The sequence below is a fragment of the Salminus brasiliensis genome, chromosome 3 (genome assembly GCF_030463535.1).
Source record: "Salminus brasiliensis chromosome 3, fSalBra1.hap2, whole genome shotgun sequence".
NCBI classification, from domain to species: domain Eukaryota; kingdom Metazoa; phylum Chordata; class Actinopteri; order Characiformes; family Bryconidae; genus Salminus; species Salminus brasiliensis.
In genome coordinates this window covers 43,345,900-43,361,924 of record NC_132880.1, presented here as the reverse complement: position 1 = coordinate 43,361,924, position 16,025 = coordinate 43,345,900, and the positions used below count along the sequence as shown (strand labels likewise).

Here is a 16,025-nt window from a genome sequence, read left to right as displayed (position 1 = left end):
CCACATTGTTCAACTCAATTAAGATGGTGTAAATATAGACAGCTTGGGCATTTCCCTGACCACCTCTGCTGCTTATCAGGCTGGGATGCCTTAGCCAAAACACTGTAAAATGCAATTTTCTCCTGGGTGTCCAGTTAAAACTGATAAAAGCTTATCGTTCACTGGATGTATAGTCTTTTAATGCTACTCTAGGATAATCCATTGCGAGCAAGCTTGAAATCCTTCAACTTCGACTTTACGGCATTAGTGACCAAGTGTCATGATATGTGGGATTTGGCCATTTTTGCACAGCTTACGTAACAGGTCCCAAATTTCATTACAGATACTGTGGCGAGACAGAAGGCTCTAGATTGGCCACAGGGGCACGGCGTCAGGCACCAGATCTCAGCTAAATGTTTATACATGCTTTTAGCCCGAGGCTGGTCCTGGGATATTCTGGGCCCGTTATCTTGGGCCGCCTCCATGCGAGCTGGAGAGCGCGAGCGCGGAGGGCGGCGTGAATTAATGCACCACGTCTCCTCGTAGCAGACGGCACATCACTGAGAGGCGTCCCAGGCCTTTATCTGCAGAGAAAGATTCTTGAGGAGAGCGGGAGGAGGGGTGTGAAGGCAGGAAGCCTTAATTGGAACTTGACCTCTGACCCCTTGTCTGTCACCAAGGTATCCTGACTGTTACTGTTTCCAACTCTTGATCTAGGATCACAGCTCCCCAAACAAATACTAGGCTTGTCCATTACGAGTGAAACCACAGTACCGCTCTCGGAAAAGGCCGTTGTGGCCAAGCAAGTCCATCTGTCAGGCTCGAGCTGTTTTACTGTTGTTTTCCTGAAAATAGCAGAAAGGAATAGAAAAAGCCACTGGTTTTGGTCACTGATATGAGCAAAACTTCACAATGTCACATTCCATGTGGCGTCTCGTACTTTCTCACAGTTTCTGATGGTGATGGTGGAGTCAGATAGATGAATTGCTTGAGCTGTTTTTCTTTAAGTGGCTGTGCATATAGAATTACAGGGAAAGTAAGAGTATGAACTAATGCGAAATGACAAATTTGCGAACATTCTGCAGTGAAAATTAATCAAGACACGTTGTGTGTGGAATGCGGGTGTGAGTATGTTGCGTGTTTCATGTGTATTGGTTCATGGAGAAGCCGCAGCAGGGCCAGTGCATGGGAGGCAGGGCTACCACACAAGCCTGGGGTCAGAGAGCCTGTAAAACGATCCTTACGCTGAGAACATCCTCTGCACTGGGGTCCCTCTCTGCCTCACTCTCCCTTTCTCTCTCTCACACACACACAGGCACACACACACACATTCCTCCCCAGTCACTCTGAGGGGCAGGCACAGAGCGTGCTAGAAGCCTACAGCAAAGAATCTTACGCAGTCGCTTTGGTCACAGACAGAACAGAGGCGGCACCAAAAGAGAGAGAGAGAGAGAGAGAGAGAGAGAGAGAGAGGGGGGAAGAGAAAGGGCGAGGGAGCACCAGAGGAGGTCTGACGACACAGTTTTCACTCTCTCTGTATGCTGCACCTTCATGGAAGCCTTGCTTTAGAAGCCTCAGCTGCACAGCTGTGACCATATAAAAGCTGTCAATGTGCAACACGTGCACAGAACTCTTCAAGAGGTCACTTGTTTCTTCAAGAGGACAAACTGGGCAGCCAAGGTGCACCTCAGGAGTTTGAGGTGTAGGACTGGACCAGCAATGTTCTCCACAAGTTCTTTCCCATGGATGTCCTATATGGACATATCCACCGCATGCCCCAGGCCAAAGGACTCTCTCAGAAGCTTGTAATATCCCCTGATTCTGGACTAGCCAAGACCAAGAAGCTCTGACCAAAGAAGCCCTCAAAGAGCTCCTGCTTGACAAGCTTGGCATCATTGACCTGGACAACCCATATGGTGGTAGCCACGTGGATTCTCTCGGACGCTTCTAACATCACCTGACCCAGGACTACCCAAGAAGACCAAGAAGAACCTGTGAGCAAAGAAGCCCTTAAAGAGACCTTGCTTCTTTGAAGACCAAGCTCTGTATCACTGACCTGTATCACTGACCTGTTTCACCGACCACTGACTGCCATGCTCTGGTGGAGGCTCGCCTGCCGCGCTGTGTGTTTGGCCGCTCTACTGGTGGTGGCCGGTTGTGAGCAGAAGAAAGAAGCGGACGAAGGGTCGCGGGGCACCTCAGGGAAGGCCAGCGGCACGGGCAGCGGCAGTGGCGGCAGCTCCAGCAGCCGCAGGTACCACCGGCTCCAGCACGGCCAGTGCACCTACACCTTCATCCTTCCGGAGGGTGACGGAAACGGTGGGACGTCTTGCCGGGAGACGAAAGCAGGTACCCAGTACAATGCCAACGCACTGCAGAGAGATGCCCCTCCACCCGAGCCTGACTTCCCCAGTCAGAAGATCCAGCAGCTGGAGCACATCATGGAGAACTACACACAGTGGTTACAGAAGGTAAGGCTATTTCAGTCTGTATTTAGGATTCACTGAGTTCAGTCTAACTGGATGTGGTGATATTCCATTTGAGTGAGTCATGCTTGCTTGCCCACAATTGTTCCCTTGCTTGCAGGGAGTGGGTTGCTTAGAAATGTATGTGCAAAGGTAAAACTATAGTGGGCAAGTACGAAAAGTACGGGTTCAAGGGTAAAGTTTAATCATGCAAAGGTTCCATGGCAATTAAATTCCCAGCAAGCATATTTCCAAGCCAAGTTTTTTTTATTTTTATGTGTGTGTAACAGACAAACGAGTGCCTGGAAAGCCAGTTTATTGCTGCAGTCACGTCAAGTTATTGCTGCTAGCATTTCTGACCCCCTTTGCCTTTCTCTGTTTATATGACTGTGGGATTTAGCAGCTTCTTTCCTCCTGGGTTTGATCTTGCCAGTGTTGACAGAAAGATATTAGATTATGTGTTTGATATTTCTGGTCACGGCTTGCGAAAAAGCACAGCCAGAGAGCAAATTGCGAGCGTAAGCCTTTGGAAGTGTTTGCAATGCTCTGACAAGTGGTTCATTCCCAAGCTCATTCTTTTTAATGGCGTTACAGTTGTGACTTGAGGTGTCAGAGCCGCTGATTTATACGCGCAGAGCTGCGTCTGTATCCGTTCCCTGTTGCTTGCGCCGGACTGCGTGACTGCCTGGCAGGGGCGTCTCGCTTCAGCAGTGCCTGCTTTCACAGATGTCCAGGTGGACTCCACACGTCGTGCGGGTGCTGGTCACTCGCTCACCCTGCAAACTATTCGTACGCTGTCTCTTTAATGACAGGAAGTGAAGGAGAGCCCCGGGAGCGTTTGGAGACGAGAGTTAGGGGACTGTGACCTCCTCTTTAAACTTTCACTTCCTTCATCATGACGCTGCTTCATGGGAGTCAGAATGAAACTATGTACTTTAGTCAAATTAGCATTCTTTGGATGCTTTTGAGCTACCAATAACGAGGTGTTATTTTTTTCATATAACAATTATCATATGATATAGATTGCCGCTGTCAGGCAAATACCTTCAGACCTTCATATTTGCAGTTTTTCACTTTTTGACATAATATTAGCCCTTCTCCTGTAAAATTGATATTTTGGAGATACATTGAGGTTTTTATAAACATATATACTGTATCCCCAAAACGGCAATAAAAAGTCATGTAAGGTGTAAGGCTTTTGTTACATGTGTGTGTGTATATATATATGTGTGTGTGTGTGTGTGTGTGTGTGTGTATATATATATATATATATATATATATAATATATATATATATATATATATATATATATATTATAATTGTTATAGTTCATTTTTTTAGATTGTTGGCATAATAAGATAATTACTTTTTTATTAGGCGTAAGCTTAACTGTGAGTTCCCTGAAGTGTGATTATGTAAAACAAGAATTTCTTCCATTAGCTGTAGTGGTGTGTTCTGCTTTAACAGATTCATTCAGAGTTTTTAGCTGATTAGGATTGTTCCTGCAGTTTTGTCATATTCTTCATAACATTGTAAAACGTGCTTACCAACAATGACCAAATGAAAAGATCTGATGATGAATTTGGTTTATGGCTCCGATATTCTTGGAGAAGAGAGGTTATCTCTAAAACCTCTGTGCACTAGATAAACACCATAACCATATGCTTTCATTAAGCCCATTTATGGTTTATTGGTATCAGAATTTCTAAAAAGGAAAACGTCACATAACTTATGATTAATTGCCGTGATGTGTCGGTTTATTTGGGAAACTGTGTGATGGATTGTTTTAGGATACTGTAATTTATTATTCCTGACATAGTCAGTACATTAACCATACTGTTCTGTAGGCATGTTTAACAGTAATCTATGTATGTTAAAAGTTCAGTGGTAGTGCCCGTACAGTCTGTATATGTTTTCAGAACACTGTGTAAACATTTGTAAATGTTAAAGTAGGTAGTAGGTGTAGAACATGCCTTGATAGATTGATCCCACATTGACGAACATCTTTGAACGTCGTAAACATGTTATAGTGCATAAATATTAAATGTACATGATATAATGCTATTTGTGGTATATAGTTAATGATAAATAACTCTAGAATAACCCCCCAGATCTTTCATTTTCTTGACGGCATTTTCCAAAACTTTTCCAAAACTTTTAAAAAGGTAGTATTTTGTATTATACCATTATATGTTGTTCCTACTTACATGGTGTTTATTATATTTCAAACGCATGCAAGGGCTTAACTAACTAGTTTATGTCTTTCTTCCTGCTTCTGCGCAGAATGCTGTATAGTAACTGCATATATTTGATGTCTGAGATGTACCTAGACATGACATGTGTGTTATACCTCATTAGGATTATCTCTAAGCTGAACATTTGCAATTGAAAGCACATTTGTAGCTAGAGCCGAATCTTCCATTAGCCCTTATCGTGCTAAAAGTGACTACGGGCTAGATTCTAGACTAATGAGAGGCTTTACTTCCTCTGTGGGAGTGTGAGAGCTTGTGCCAACATTGTTAATGCCATAATACCTCCATACTCACACTAAGAAACACAGTGAAGACCTTTAACATTTTTCATCTCCGCTTAAAATACACACACTTCTATTACTGTCTTTAAGGGTGACGGAACTGTGCATTACTGTGGCTGAAAACTACCATTCCTAACCCTAAGAGTCGAGAGTTGTTATCATCACTGTGCTCTGCTATATAGTTCATCACATATCTAGTAGCATAATGAATTAGTATTTACATGCAATTTACATCTGAACCACTGACGTCTTTCTATTAGTTTCAGCGTCAAAAAATTATGAATGCTGAAACGTTGTTCTTCTCTGAAAAAGGGACTGAACACTCTGAACTGTGCTACAAAGGGTACACTGAACAATTTCATAGTAGAACCAATTTTGGTTCCATGAAGAGCCATGTTTGTACTAGAGATGTGTGATTTAAGAGGTTCTTCACACTTACACCTACATGCCTTTTACAAATGTGGCTCCTTATGAAACCAAAACTGGTTCTTCACTCAAAGAACCTTTTGTAGCACCTGTGTGAAGGCTCTGTAAGCCTTTGAGAGGTTCTTCACACTCACACCTGCATGTCTTTTATGAATATGGCTTGTAATGAAACCAAAACTGGCTCTTCTACTGGTTCTTCATTCAAAGAACCCCTTGTAGCACCTTTATTTCTAATAATCTAGCTGTAGAGTGCACATTATGTTTAGGCCATGTCACACCATGATATCTCCTCTTCAGAACACATCATTTTACCAATGCAAATAGGCCACAAAGGGTATTTTGAATGGTTCCATAGAAGGACCAATTTTGGTTCCATTAAGAGGCATGTTTGTAATAGAGATGTGTGATTTACATTGGTAAAGAATCTTGACATCAAGTCAAGTGAAGGTTCTGTAAGCCTTTAGGAGGTTATTCACACTCACACCTACATGTCTTTTTTCAGCATGGCTCTTTATGAAAACATAAAAAGAACCCTTTGTAGCACCTTTATTTTTAACAGTCTATCTGTAGAGTGCACATAATGTTTAGGCCATGTCCATAATATATGTCCACCATAATATCTCCTCTCCAGAACACACCATTTTATAAATGCAACTGTGATATCAGGCCGAAGTTCAGAACCTGCCCTTAAACAGAACTTCTTTTCTAATGCTCTCAATGAGCTACAAGTGAGAAATGATTAATATCTAGTTAAGCGCACTTTACCAACATAATTACACGTTTGTTTTTGCTAACCTCAGTAATCTTTTGGCAGTCAAACCTTTGTTTGAGCATTTTCCTCACTGAGCCCAAGCCTTTGTGAAACATCAGTAGGCAGTAGGAGTGATATTAGGTCATACGCTCAATTGCACATCTTTGTTCCAGCAAGGATAAAGTAAACTAACATTTCTCAAAGTAATCGCTTCATAGGGGCAATTGCACAACTAAGGGCTGCATTAGAGAACGCTAAACCCCACTCTGCTAATTCAACCTAATTGTGCGAGTGGAACATGAGGATGCAGTTAACATATTTCAGTCAACATACTTAATCACAGAAGATTAAGTGTCCCAGGCAAGTCTATCTATCTTAATCATGTAAGTCCTGACTGCTGCTGGATGGCCGAGGTGGTCCTAATACCTCTCCATCCATCGCCTGATGAAAGACAGCAGATAGTGGCCGGTCTGTTGTTGGACGTGCAGAAGGGGGTCTGCGTGGGGTCGAGTCAGAATGACTCGGCTGGGCACATCGTTCCCTCACTGGAATTCTGTTGTGCCGGGAAAAGAGAAGAACCTGATAACACGCTGGCCCAGTCAGAGGTGGCTTCTGTTTGTTCAAGGATTACCATAGAAGAAGGGATTGGCCTGAGACAGAGTGCTGCGGTTTAATCTAGGGATCTGGAAACTCGTTCAAAGGTTTTTTTAACCCCTGATCTGAGCCAAATCTCTTAATGCTAACTGTCGGACGATACCAATCCAATCTATCAGATTTTTTTGTTTCTATAAATAATACAGCCCTTCTTACTTAGATACATGCTAATACTCAATGGTAATCAGCAGTGAAATCTGATTTACAATTGTGCTAGGAGCAACTTTTTAAACAACTGTTTTAAACTGTAGTGTTTGATATTTTACAGTACAGTCTGACTGACCTACCAGACCATTCAGTTCCCAGCTCCTTTAAAACTCTTTAGTCAAATCACTTAGTGTGTGAATTAGCATACTAAAAACATTGTCTGGAAGAGTGAAGAGTTTAAATCCTCCTCTTCTTACAGATTAACTAGCTCACTCTTTACCTGCTGCTCTGGGAGGCTCTGAGCTAACGCTAAGCTAAAAAAAAAAAAGAACAGCTAAAGCTTTCCTGCTCCCCGAACTTTCTGTTCCACCTTAAATAATGCAGCAGTGACTTCTGCTGTTGAAATGTACACAATGTAACTGCAGCACTATTTAAGGTGGAATGGAGAGTTAAAATTAGAGGCCAACTTTAGCTTTTGTTGCTATCTTGTTGCTAAGGTGGCTTTTAAAAAATTAGAAGTTTGTCTGTAGCAGCTGAGGATCAGCTGAGGTCTATTAATGTTGCCTAGAGGACGCCAGAAGACATTCTGCTGCAGCAAACCTAAAAATCGGGAGTGGATTGGAACCTTGAAATTCGATACCCAACCCATTAAAAAGCCTGGATCGGCCCCCGATCCCGGGTCACTGGACATCCCTACAGTATGGTGACCACTTGTGGCCGTTCCTCACTACCCGCCAGAGCTTCTTTATCACACCTGTCATAAGAAGACGTATACGAATTGAGTTGTTCTTCAAATATTAGTTGTTAGGAGATCTAATCACCTAGTAAGCTTGAAGCGAGCATGTCCAGTCAAAGTTTGTTCTCAAGCTTAAGGAATTCAGTGGGACACTGGGGCTTGGCCCTAGCTCCGTTTCACTCAGGGTGAAAGCTGCTTCTGCCTCGAGGACATGTGGAAGTCCTCAGTGGAGTTTAAATGATAGATCTTCACACTCTGTGTTGAGAGAAAACGTTTTACAAGCTTGAGTTTCCAACGGCCGTGCCTGTTGCCAAACTACTCTCTTGATTTAAAATCACACATTCGGACCCCGGTTGTATGAAAATCTGCATTGTTCTGCTTCTCCCTAGACACGGCCCAATGGCAGCCAGCGCAAAGAAAGGGTAATCCTAAAGTTAGACAAAGGCGCTCTCCCAAGGCCTTCTTTCTGCCGTCTTTATGACTATCTGAAGGCCACACAGAATGCCTAAAAAGCCAGGCCAACGCAGGACCAAGCTATTTTAGGGGTGACTTCCTTTGTATAAGAGTTTGTTTTTGCTGATAGCGCTGGCCAAAGCCAACAAACCCAAGGAGGCAGACCAACAAACCCAAGGAGGCAGAGCTAGCCGACACTCGGCAGACTGAAAAGCTCTTCCTTCCTGTTTTTTAAAGGAATCAGAATAGTGGCACATTCATCACAGCACCAGTGAAATGTGTCTGCCCCTCAAATTCAATCCCTACATGAGGTGAAAGCAAAACAGAACACTCTACTTAGCGCGTCAGGGGAATATGTAAGAAAATACGTTACGGCACTGTCAAATCTTTTGGAAAATGGATGTGAAAATTAAAGCCAGGGTCGTGCGCATTCTCGATTTTTCAGAAGGACCAGAGGGACATTTAGTAGAAGTGTGTCAGCCTGCTAGGCAGTTTTGAAAAAAGGCTTTCCTGGGTATGATATGTCAGTAGACAGAGTAGGCCGGTTTTGGGTCATGTTGCTGATAAAGGGTCAACAAAGCATCAAGATGCGACACTTCGCTCTAGAATTATGGTAGGGTTTCATTTCCCTTTCCTTTATGTACCCAGACTCCGACTTTCTCCAGTTTCCTTTGCATAATCAGCATCAAGCATTCATGCAGTTAAATTTCCTGCATCACTTTAATTAATCATGTGCTAGCATGCGCTCTGTTTGCCATTTATTTAGGTTTAATTGCAGCATCATTTTTCTATTTGTTTAGGTGCACCAAGCCTTTCACTTATCTCTCCCGTCACAGCATTTCGCTCAAGGCCCGACCAGAATGTGTGTCGAATAAATTGAGAATTTCCTGAAATATGTTTGGCTTTCCCGGTGCCCTGGAGCATATTCATTTCTTTAATGGGTCCAATTTTTCTTCCCCGTGTTACCTCGGGGATCAAAAATAAAGGCGCAAGGTGACTGTCAGGTGAGATCCATCCATCTTTGCTAGTGATAGTGCTGCTAACTTGAAAATGTCTTAATGTTCAGTGGCACAGAAACCTGACCCCATTCTCCAGTGACTCAAATTCATTACTCTGAAGGGTACATAAACAAGGTATACTGTTATGAGCCAAGAAATGCACTTGACCTTGAAGAACCTTCAGCCTTTTTGTTTGCGGTGAAGATAAACATCAGCTAAGATTAGCATCTCTATATACTGTCTGTATCGCTCTATACACCACATCTGTTTTTTTAAGTAGTTCATTAACATGCGCAGATGTATTGCTCTGGTTCTGTGCTCGTCTGTGTTCCACAATATGGTATTTCTTATCTAATCTTGGTACTGAGACTGGACGGCTACTTCAAATAAAGACTGGGCTACTATTCAACAATGCTACAGAGCGTCGTCCGCCTGCAACAGCCCAGCTTTTCAGCTGTTCAGCTGAAGAGTCAGTGTAGGCACATCGGCTGAAGATACTGAAGCGTCAGAACACTTCGGCTTCTGGTTCGCCTGTTATCCTAGGTTACGTTGAGAGTTTGATGACTGTTTGGACGCTAGCGTGGCTCTCAGCGCAGGCAGCGCTTCAAGTCGTTATTGTGCACATGGAGTCAGATTCCGAGGATCAGCCTCATTTCCGAGTGGTGTAAAGGGGTGTAGGGGTGTAAATCTTCTCTTCTCTGTAAACATCATGCTCTTAACCAAATGTCTAAGCCGTTATTCTCAGCCCATTCCATCTGCGCCTAATACTACTGCTGAAGAACCTCCAATGGATGGTTCTTTACTAGTTTAGTAAATGAGATGTGTGTGAAGGTAAAGGCCTTTTTAAAGTTCAGAGCACCATCACAGAATATTATGGTTCTACATTAATGAACATTTTTATGCTTCAATCTCACAAATAAAGGCTCCAAAAAGAACTGTGTAAAGAACGTTACTGAATGCTTCTGCAGAGAAATGAACTTCTACATAATTCTATATCAAATAAAGGTGTTTCCTAGAACCATACGTTCTAACTAAGATTGAGGTTGGTGCGGCGCAACAGATAACTACCTGCCACTGAGCTACTACACCATGTGGGAGGCTGGGGTTCGATTCCCGGTCTGGGTGACTGTGCTGCGCTACATCAATAAGAGTCCTTGGGCAAGACTCCGAACGCTACATTGGCCCACCTCTGTAATACGAGTAACCTTGTAAGATGTTTTATATGTACAGCAAAAATCTCAACATTAGAAAGGTTCAATGCTTGTAAGTGAGATGTGAAGAACCTTTTCAAAATCTAAGCAAACCAACATGTTAATCCATTCTGGAGCAGTGTCACAATAGAACCACACTGCGTTCCTTAAAGAACATGTTGGTGGACGTTTCTGTCAGGAACCATGTTTGTAAATGAGATGCGTGAGGGTGAAGAACCTTTTTAAAATCCAACCAACCTCTGTATAGTTTTATACCAGATAATGTTGTTTTCTAGAACCATGCAGTCCAACCGAGAACATTTTAGATCATTTTCTACTTTATCATAAAGGTTCTACATTAATTAAAATTGTAATTTACAGTCTTAAAAAGGGATTCCTTGGTGTAATGTCACAGAAGAACCACTCTCATTTCTTAAAAAGTTTTTTGTGAAGAACCGTGTTTGTAAATGAGATGTGAGAGTGTAAAGAGGTTTTGCTAGAACCGTACGTTCCAGCTGAGAAATATTCAGGGACCTTTCAATTTACAGCCAAAAATCTCAAATTAACATTGCATTATTCTACAGTCTTAAAATAACTCTGTTCCAGAAAGAATTCTTTGGAGCAGTGTCACACTAGAACCACTCTCAGTTCTTTAAAGTGTGTGTAGGCAGACGTTCCTGTGAAGAACCATGTTTGTAAATGAGATGTGTGAAAGGATTTTCTAGAACCGTACGTTCCAGCTAAGAAATATCCAAGAACCTTTTTATTTGCAGCAAAAATCATAAAATTTTAGCTTGGAGCCTTAAAAATAAAGACTCCAAAAAGAATTTTTGGAGTAATGTCACATAAGAACCACTCTTGTTGAGTGTGTTGGCGGACGTTTCTGTGAAGAACCATGTTTGTAAATGAGACGTGGGAGTGTAAAGGGGGTTCCTAGAACCGTACGTTCCAGTCCAGACATATTTAGGAACTTTTATATTTCCTGGAAAAATCTCAACAAAGTAAGTAAGCACTCACGGACCAAGAATTGGAGTGTGTTCATAGTCATCTCCTTTGGGAGTGCTGTCTTCCCTCGTTCGTCAGACCCAGCACCATCTGATATATATTAATCTCATGCATAAAAGCCACTCTGTGGGACAGGGATTGCTGTCCCCTCTTGTGTGTGCTGCTATGGAGCTTGGTCCCAGTGCGGATGACTAGTGCAGATGTTCCGCTGCGAGTGTGTGTGCCTTCCTCCACCTTAGCTTGTGCCGAGGCTTGGGACTCTATCTGTGAGTTCAGCTCCTTCAACTTTTCCACAACTGCAGATCAAAACCCCACATTTTGAAGATGAAAAGGGAGCGGCCGAAAGCTGGCAGGCCAGACTGCAAAGTCACTGAAGAAAGAGAGGCAGATAAATAATAAGCAAAAATGTAACCCAGCCTGTGGGAAAACATATGAAGGGTTGAAGCGGAGGAGGAGGGGTCGATCGAGTAAGTGTGCAAGCGAGAGAGAGAGAGAGAGAGAGAGAGAGAGAGAGAGAGAGAGGCAAGGAAGTGCATGAATTATATGTTACTCCCTTCGAGTGACAAATGGATCATTTTCTTATCTTTCTCACATTTCTGTTTGAGTAGCACTTGTGCTGTATCTGAGCCACAGGTCTTTTTTCTTTTCCCTTCAGGGCTCTGGGAGTAGTGTGTTTTATCAGCTTGCTGATATGCTTGATGGACTCCACAACTGGTGAAAACTCACCAACTCACAGACACCAATACTGTATTGTGATCAGAATTAGAAAGACATTAGTTTCTGAATCTAAGCTTGAGGGAGAAAGCAGTGCAGTGGAACACAGTGCGCCATACATAAAGACTGAGGCACTTCTGAGCTGAAAATAACAAGGCAGTTGGACAAGTGGATGAGCTGTAGCCAAGTACAGAAATTCTGATTATAGGCTTATTCGAGAGGGATTAAATGCCCGTGGGGTCCCGAAGTACTTTCCCCTTTATTTTTATTAACCATGTCAACCATGTCTTTCTGCTTCTTTCTCCTCCTCTGAGAAAATTACCAGCAGATTAACCCGCAGTTATTCACTTAGAATGTTAAACTGCATTTATTGTATGTATTTATTGTATTAGTTGTATGTATTATCCTCCTTAAAAAGAAAATTTGGCATCTCTATATAAGGGCTGGGAAACAGGAAGATCCCAAAACCCCCAAACTCATAGATTACAGTCTTGACTCCTTATATTTGTGCCCCCAAAATTGACATACGCCCAGCCCAGTAGCAAAAACCTAGTCAAAGCTGGCGAAAGGGTAAAACGTGAAGCCGACTTCAGGAGAATATGGTGATGTTGATACTGGAGAGCAGCTGGAGATCACCTCCAGACTCTGCTAGTTCTGGGAATACGGGTTCCTACAGGAACCAGGCCTCATGATCGTGGCTCGTTGTAACAAAGCAAAAGCCAGGGAAAGCAAAACAGAACTAGGCTAAAAGCTAACTCTAGCCAATGCTAGCTTTTACCAAATGTTCTTGGCATTGTCTGTTGCCTTAAAAACAAACTGGACTGCCTTAACTGACATTTTTTTTACCAGTATGATTTGTGAAAGTCAAACCTGGTGAAGTGAGTAGAGGAGAGGCTAAAAGCTTGCTAAAAGCACATTACGCTAAGGGGACACAACGAAAGGACCACAACACTATCCAGTAAGACACTGGCTAATAATCACAGTGTTTTTGTGACGGTGTTAAAGCTATGCTTTAATATATGGCTTCGGTGAGCCATTCACTGTTCTGAGGCAAAATAACCTATGGTAAATAGGCTTGTAACGTTGTGCTAGTCACAAGTCACAATCTTACTATTTATACATCAACACAACTTGGGATCCTCAGATAATGCATTCTTTGGCACCTTCAACTCAGTGATGGCCTAATCCGCGTCCTATCCCATTACACATCTCTGTGATTTTCCAGGCAGATGTTGACTTGCATTGGAAAAAAATGCTTTTGGCTGCTGCTTTGCACCATATTTAGTCTTTGAGAGCATGTATCCATAAGAGATTGTGATGATATATCCATCATCTCTTCTATACTCTAGTGCCTCTTCTCCAATGAAATCCCCATCTTGTGAATAGAGAGTAATCATGTGACCACATGATGCAAACATTCGGGTACTAAACTCGATTGTCTGAATGTGAGAGTTTAACGACTGGGGACAGGTGAAATGTGTTTATTCCTCCTGATAAACTAACCGAATCTGAACAAGGCTCATGAGATGTTTGTGGTTATAAAACACTCCAGTAGCTGCAATGCCTTTAGTGACATTTACTGTAACTGGAGGTTGACAGAGCTGGCTTGTACAAGTACAGTTAAATTGTGCACTGACCCTGATTTACTTCTCACGGACCTGCTGTTGGATGCAGCTGCATATCTCAAATCCATATTATCAAGGTTTTGATGCTCTGCAGCTGGAACAGTAGTCTTTGACAGGGATTAGCTTCATGTGGGCAGATGTGGTGATGTAATTATTAGCAGAGTATCCCTGTGATTTTGGCCCCTGTTAGAATCTGTCATGTCAGTAGCTATCTATGGACTCCCCATTCCTCACTCTGTGCTGTTACCTACTATAAACTGAATTGTAGATGTAAACTCCGTTTCCACAGAGATAAACAGTATCAGTCATGTCTGAATTAACTCACTAATAGATATTCCATCTTGTGAGAAAAGAGCTTTCAGGTTTTACCCTCTCAGATGCTCAAGAAAAATGTATACACCAGTATACAATATATAACAAATAAATACAACAGTATACACTGATGACCCTAAAACATTATGACCACTCACAGATGACGCAAATCATGTAAATGATCTTGCAACAACAGTGCATGTTATGGACTGGATAACATTAGACTGTTGGCTGTTTTCAAAGGTGAAAATTGGTGGTTGTTAAGACTTGCATGACTTTGACCAGGGCCAAATCGTTATGTCCAGACGACTGGGACAGAACGTCTCTGAAACAGCAGGGCCTGTTTGGTGTTCTCGGTCAGCAGTGGTGAGTACCTACTGAGAGTGGCTTGTGAGAGACGTACGATTAACTGATGACAGTGTCTCGGGCACTTAAGGCCCATCAGTGGGCTATGAACATCTGGAATAAAACAACAGAACAGCTACTGGTTAATGATGGTAATGGGAGGCTTGTTTTGCAATACACAGTGAATTGTACATTGAATTGCTCTGTGTTGGACCGCAATTGAATCTAACCAGAGTTAGATTGCCCATGCTAACCCCTGTCTACCAATAAAAGCCCCTATCATAAAACACATGTTTCTTTGCTTGTTTAATGGCAGCAGGATGCACTGAGGGAAGAAGACAAGCTGGTGGAGGGACTGCGATTATCTGGGTGGTGTTATGCTGGGAAAAACCCTGGGTCTGAGCAATTGTGGACAACAGTTTGACATGTGCCATCCATCTTTTTGGACCAGGTTAACCTTTTTATAGCAGTGGTGTTTCCTGATGGAAATTGCACAGTTTTGCATGGATTAGTCAATTAGTTGACAAATAAGTCTGCTAGTTGGTGCTAGTAGAGGCAGGAGGAGAGTCGAGAAGTCAGTTGTTCTGCTAAACACAAATCCCACAGTATCTTAACAGTATGGAAATGAGAAGAAACACAGACAGAAGTTGTGTAAAAAAACATACTGAAAAACAGGCTTATAGGACATACTAGGCTTCGAGAACTGCTGCAAATTATATGATAGTCCCATTAAACTGGCATACAAAATGACTAATAACAGACTGCTTGGCACAGCATGTCCAGAACATGTAAATAAAGGGACAGTAGGAATTTTCCAGTTCTGCCTCTGAAAGCCACATTGGTGTGCAGAGATGACCACAGATTGCAATTTGCATTTAGCTTCATAAGCAATTGTTAGTTTCCCATCGGACTGATAAAGCAACAAAATCTCCAGTTAACAAGCTATTGACAAAGTTCTTTTCACTAACCTGAAGCACATATTTAATTTTTTTTGCTACTATAGTAATAAAATAATTTTTTGACTGACCAGTTGACTAGTAAGGACTGTTACTCCAACAAAAGCAGGCTCTTTTTTTTAACACCCTTGATTTTGGGAGAATCAATGAATTAACAGGTGTTCCAATACTTTTTTCGTATAGTGTACATTTAAATAAAAAGAATAAAAATGTAAAGGACTGCTAACTGAAGATTGCTAGCCAGGTAGATGGTTACGATAATAGAAATAGCAATAAATGTAAAAATACTTTTCTACTTGTAAGCAACCTAAGCTGTGCATATGTCTCATCCTGTATAAATCGATTATAAATACAGTCATCCTGGACATTCAGTAAATCTGGAAATTCTATCCTGTTCTAAAAGTATTTAAGTGTCTTAGACCTGTGACCAGAAAAATGCCTTGAATGAAACATCTCCTCTGTCACCTTTAAGCTCTGAACTGCTTCTGAATCCAGGCCAGCATTGTACTTGCTTTGGCTGGCCCTCGTCCAGGCTTCTCACATTCCGCAGGGTACCAGAGGCATGGTGGGCAGGACCAACTGCTGATAATTACTGGCAATGAAGAGGTGGTCTTCACACCCCCCTTGCTCTCAGCTCAAAGAGTATGATTCAAGGGTAATGGCAGGTGCCAAAGGTCAACCCACATTATACTATCACAGGGGGAAAACGACTGCACCTTCAAAAAGGCCGCAACTG

General features: G+C 42.3%; 1 protein-coding gene and 1 long non-coding RNA gene across 3 annotated transcripts in view; one reads left to right on the top strand and one right to left on the bottom strand.

Annotated features, from left to right (window-relative positions):
- LOC140552199 (uncharacterized) overlaps nucleotides 1–2,375 on the bottom strand; it is a 111,600-nt gene extending 109,225 nt beyond the window's left edge. The window contains exon 1 of the long non-coding RNA XR_011979305.1: nucleotides 2,049–2,375. This is a non-coding gene — a long non-coding RNA (uncharacterized lncRNA). The remainder of the gene's footprint in view (nucleotides 1–2,048) is intronic.
- Nucleotides 1,395–16,025, top strand: part of angpt1 (angiopoietin 1) — an 85,440-nt gene continuing 70,809 nt past the window's right edge. The window contains exon 1 of one of the 2 annotated variants that reach the window (XM_072676300.1): nucleotides 1,395–2,450. In XM_072676300.1, coding sequence (XP_072532401.1) covers nucleotides 2,073–2,450 — 378 coding nt within the window. In that variant the 5' untranslated portion in view covers nucleotides 1,395–2,072. The remainder of the gene's footprint in view (nucleotides 2,451–16,025) is intronic. The other variant, XM_072676299.1, reaches the window with a different exon arrangement.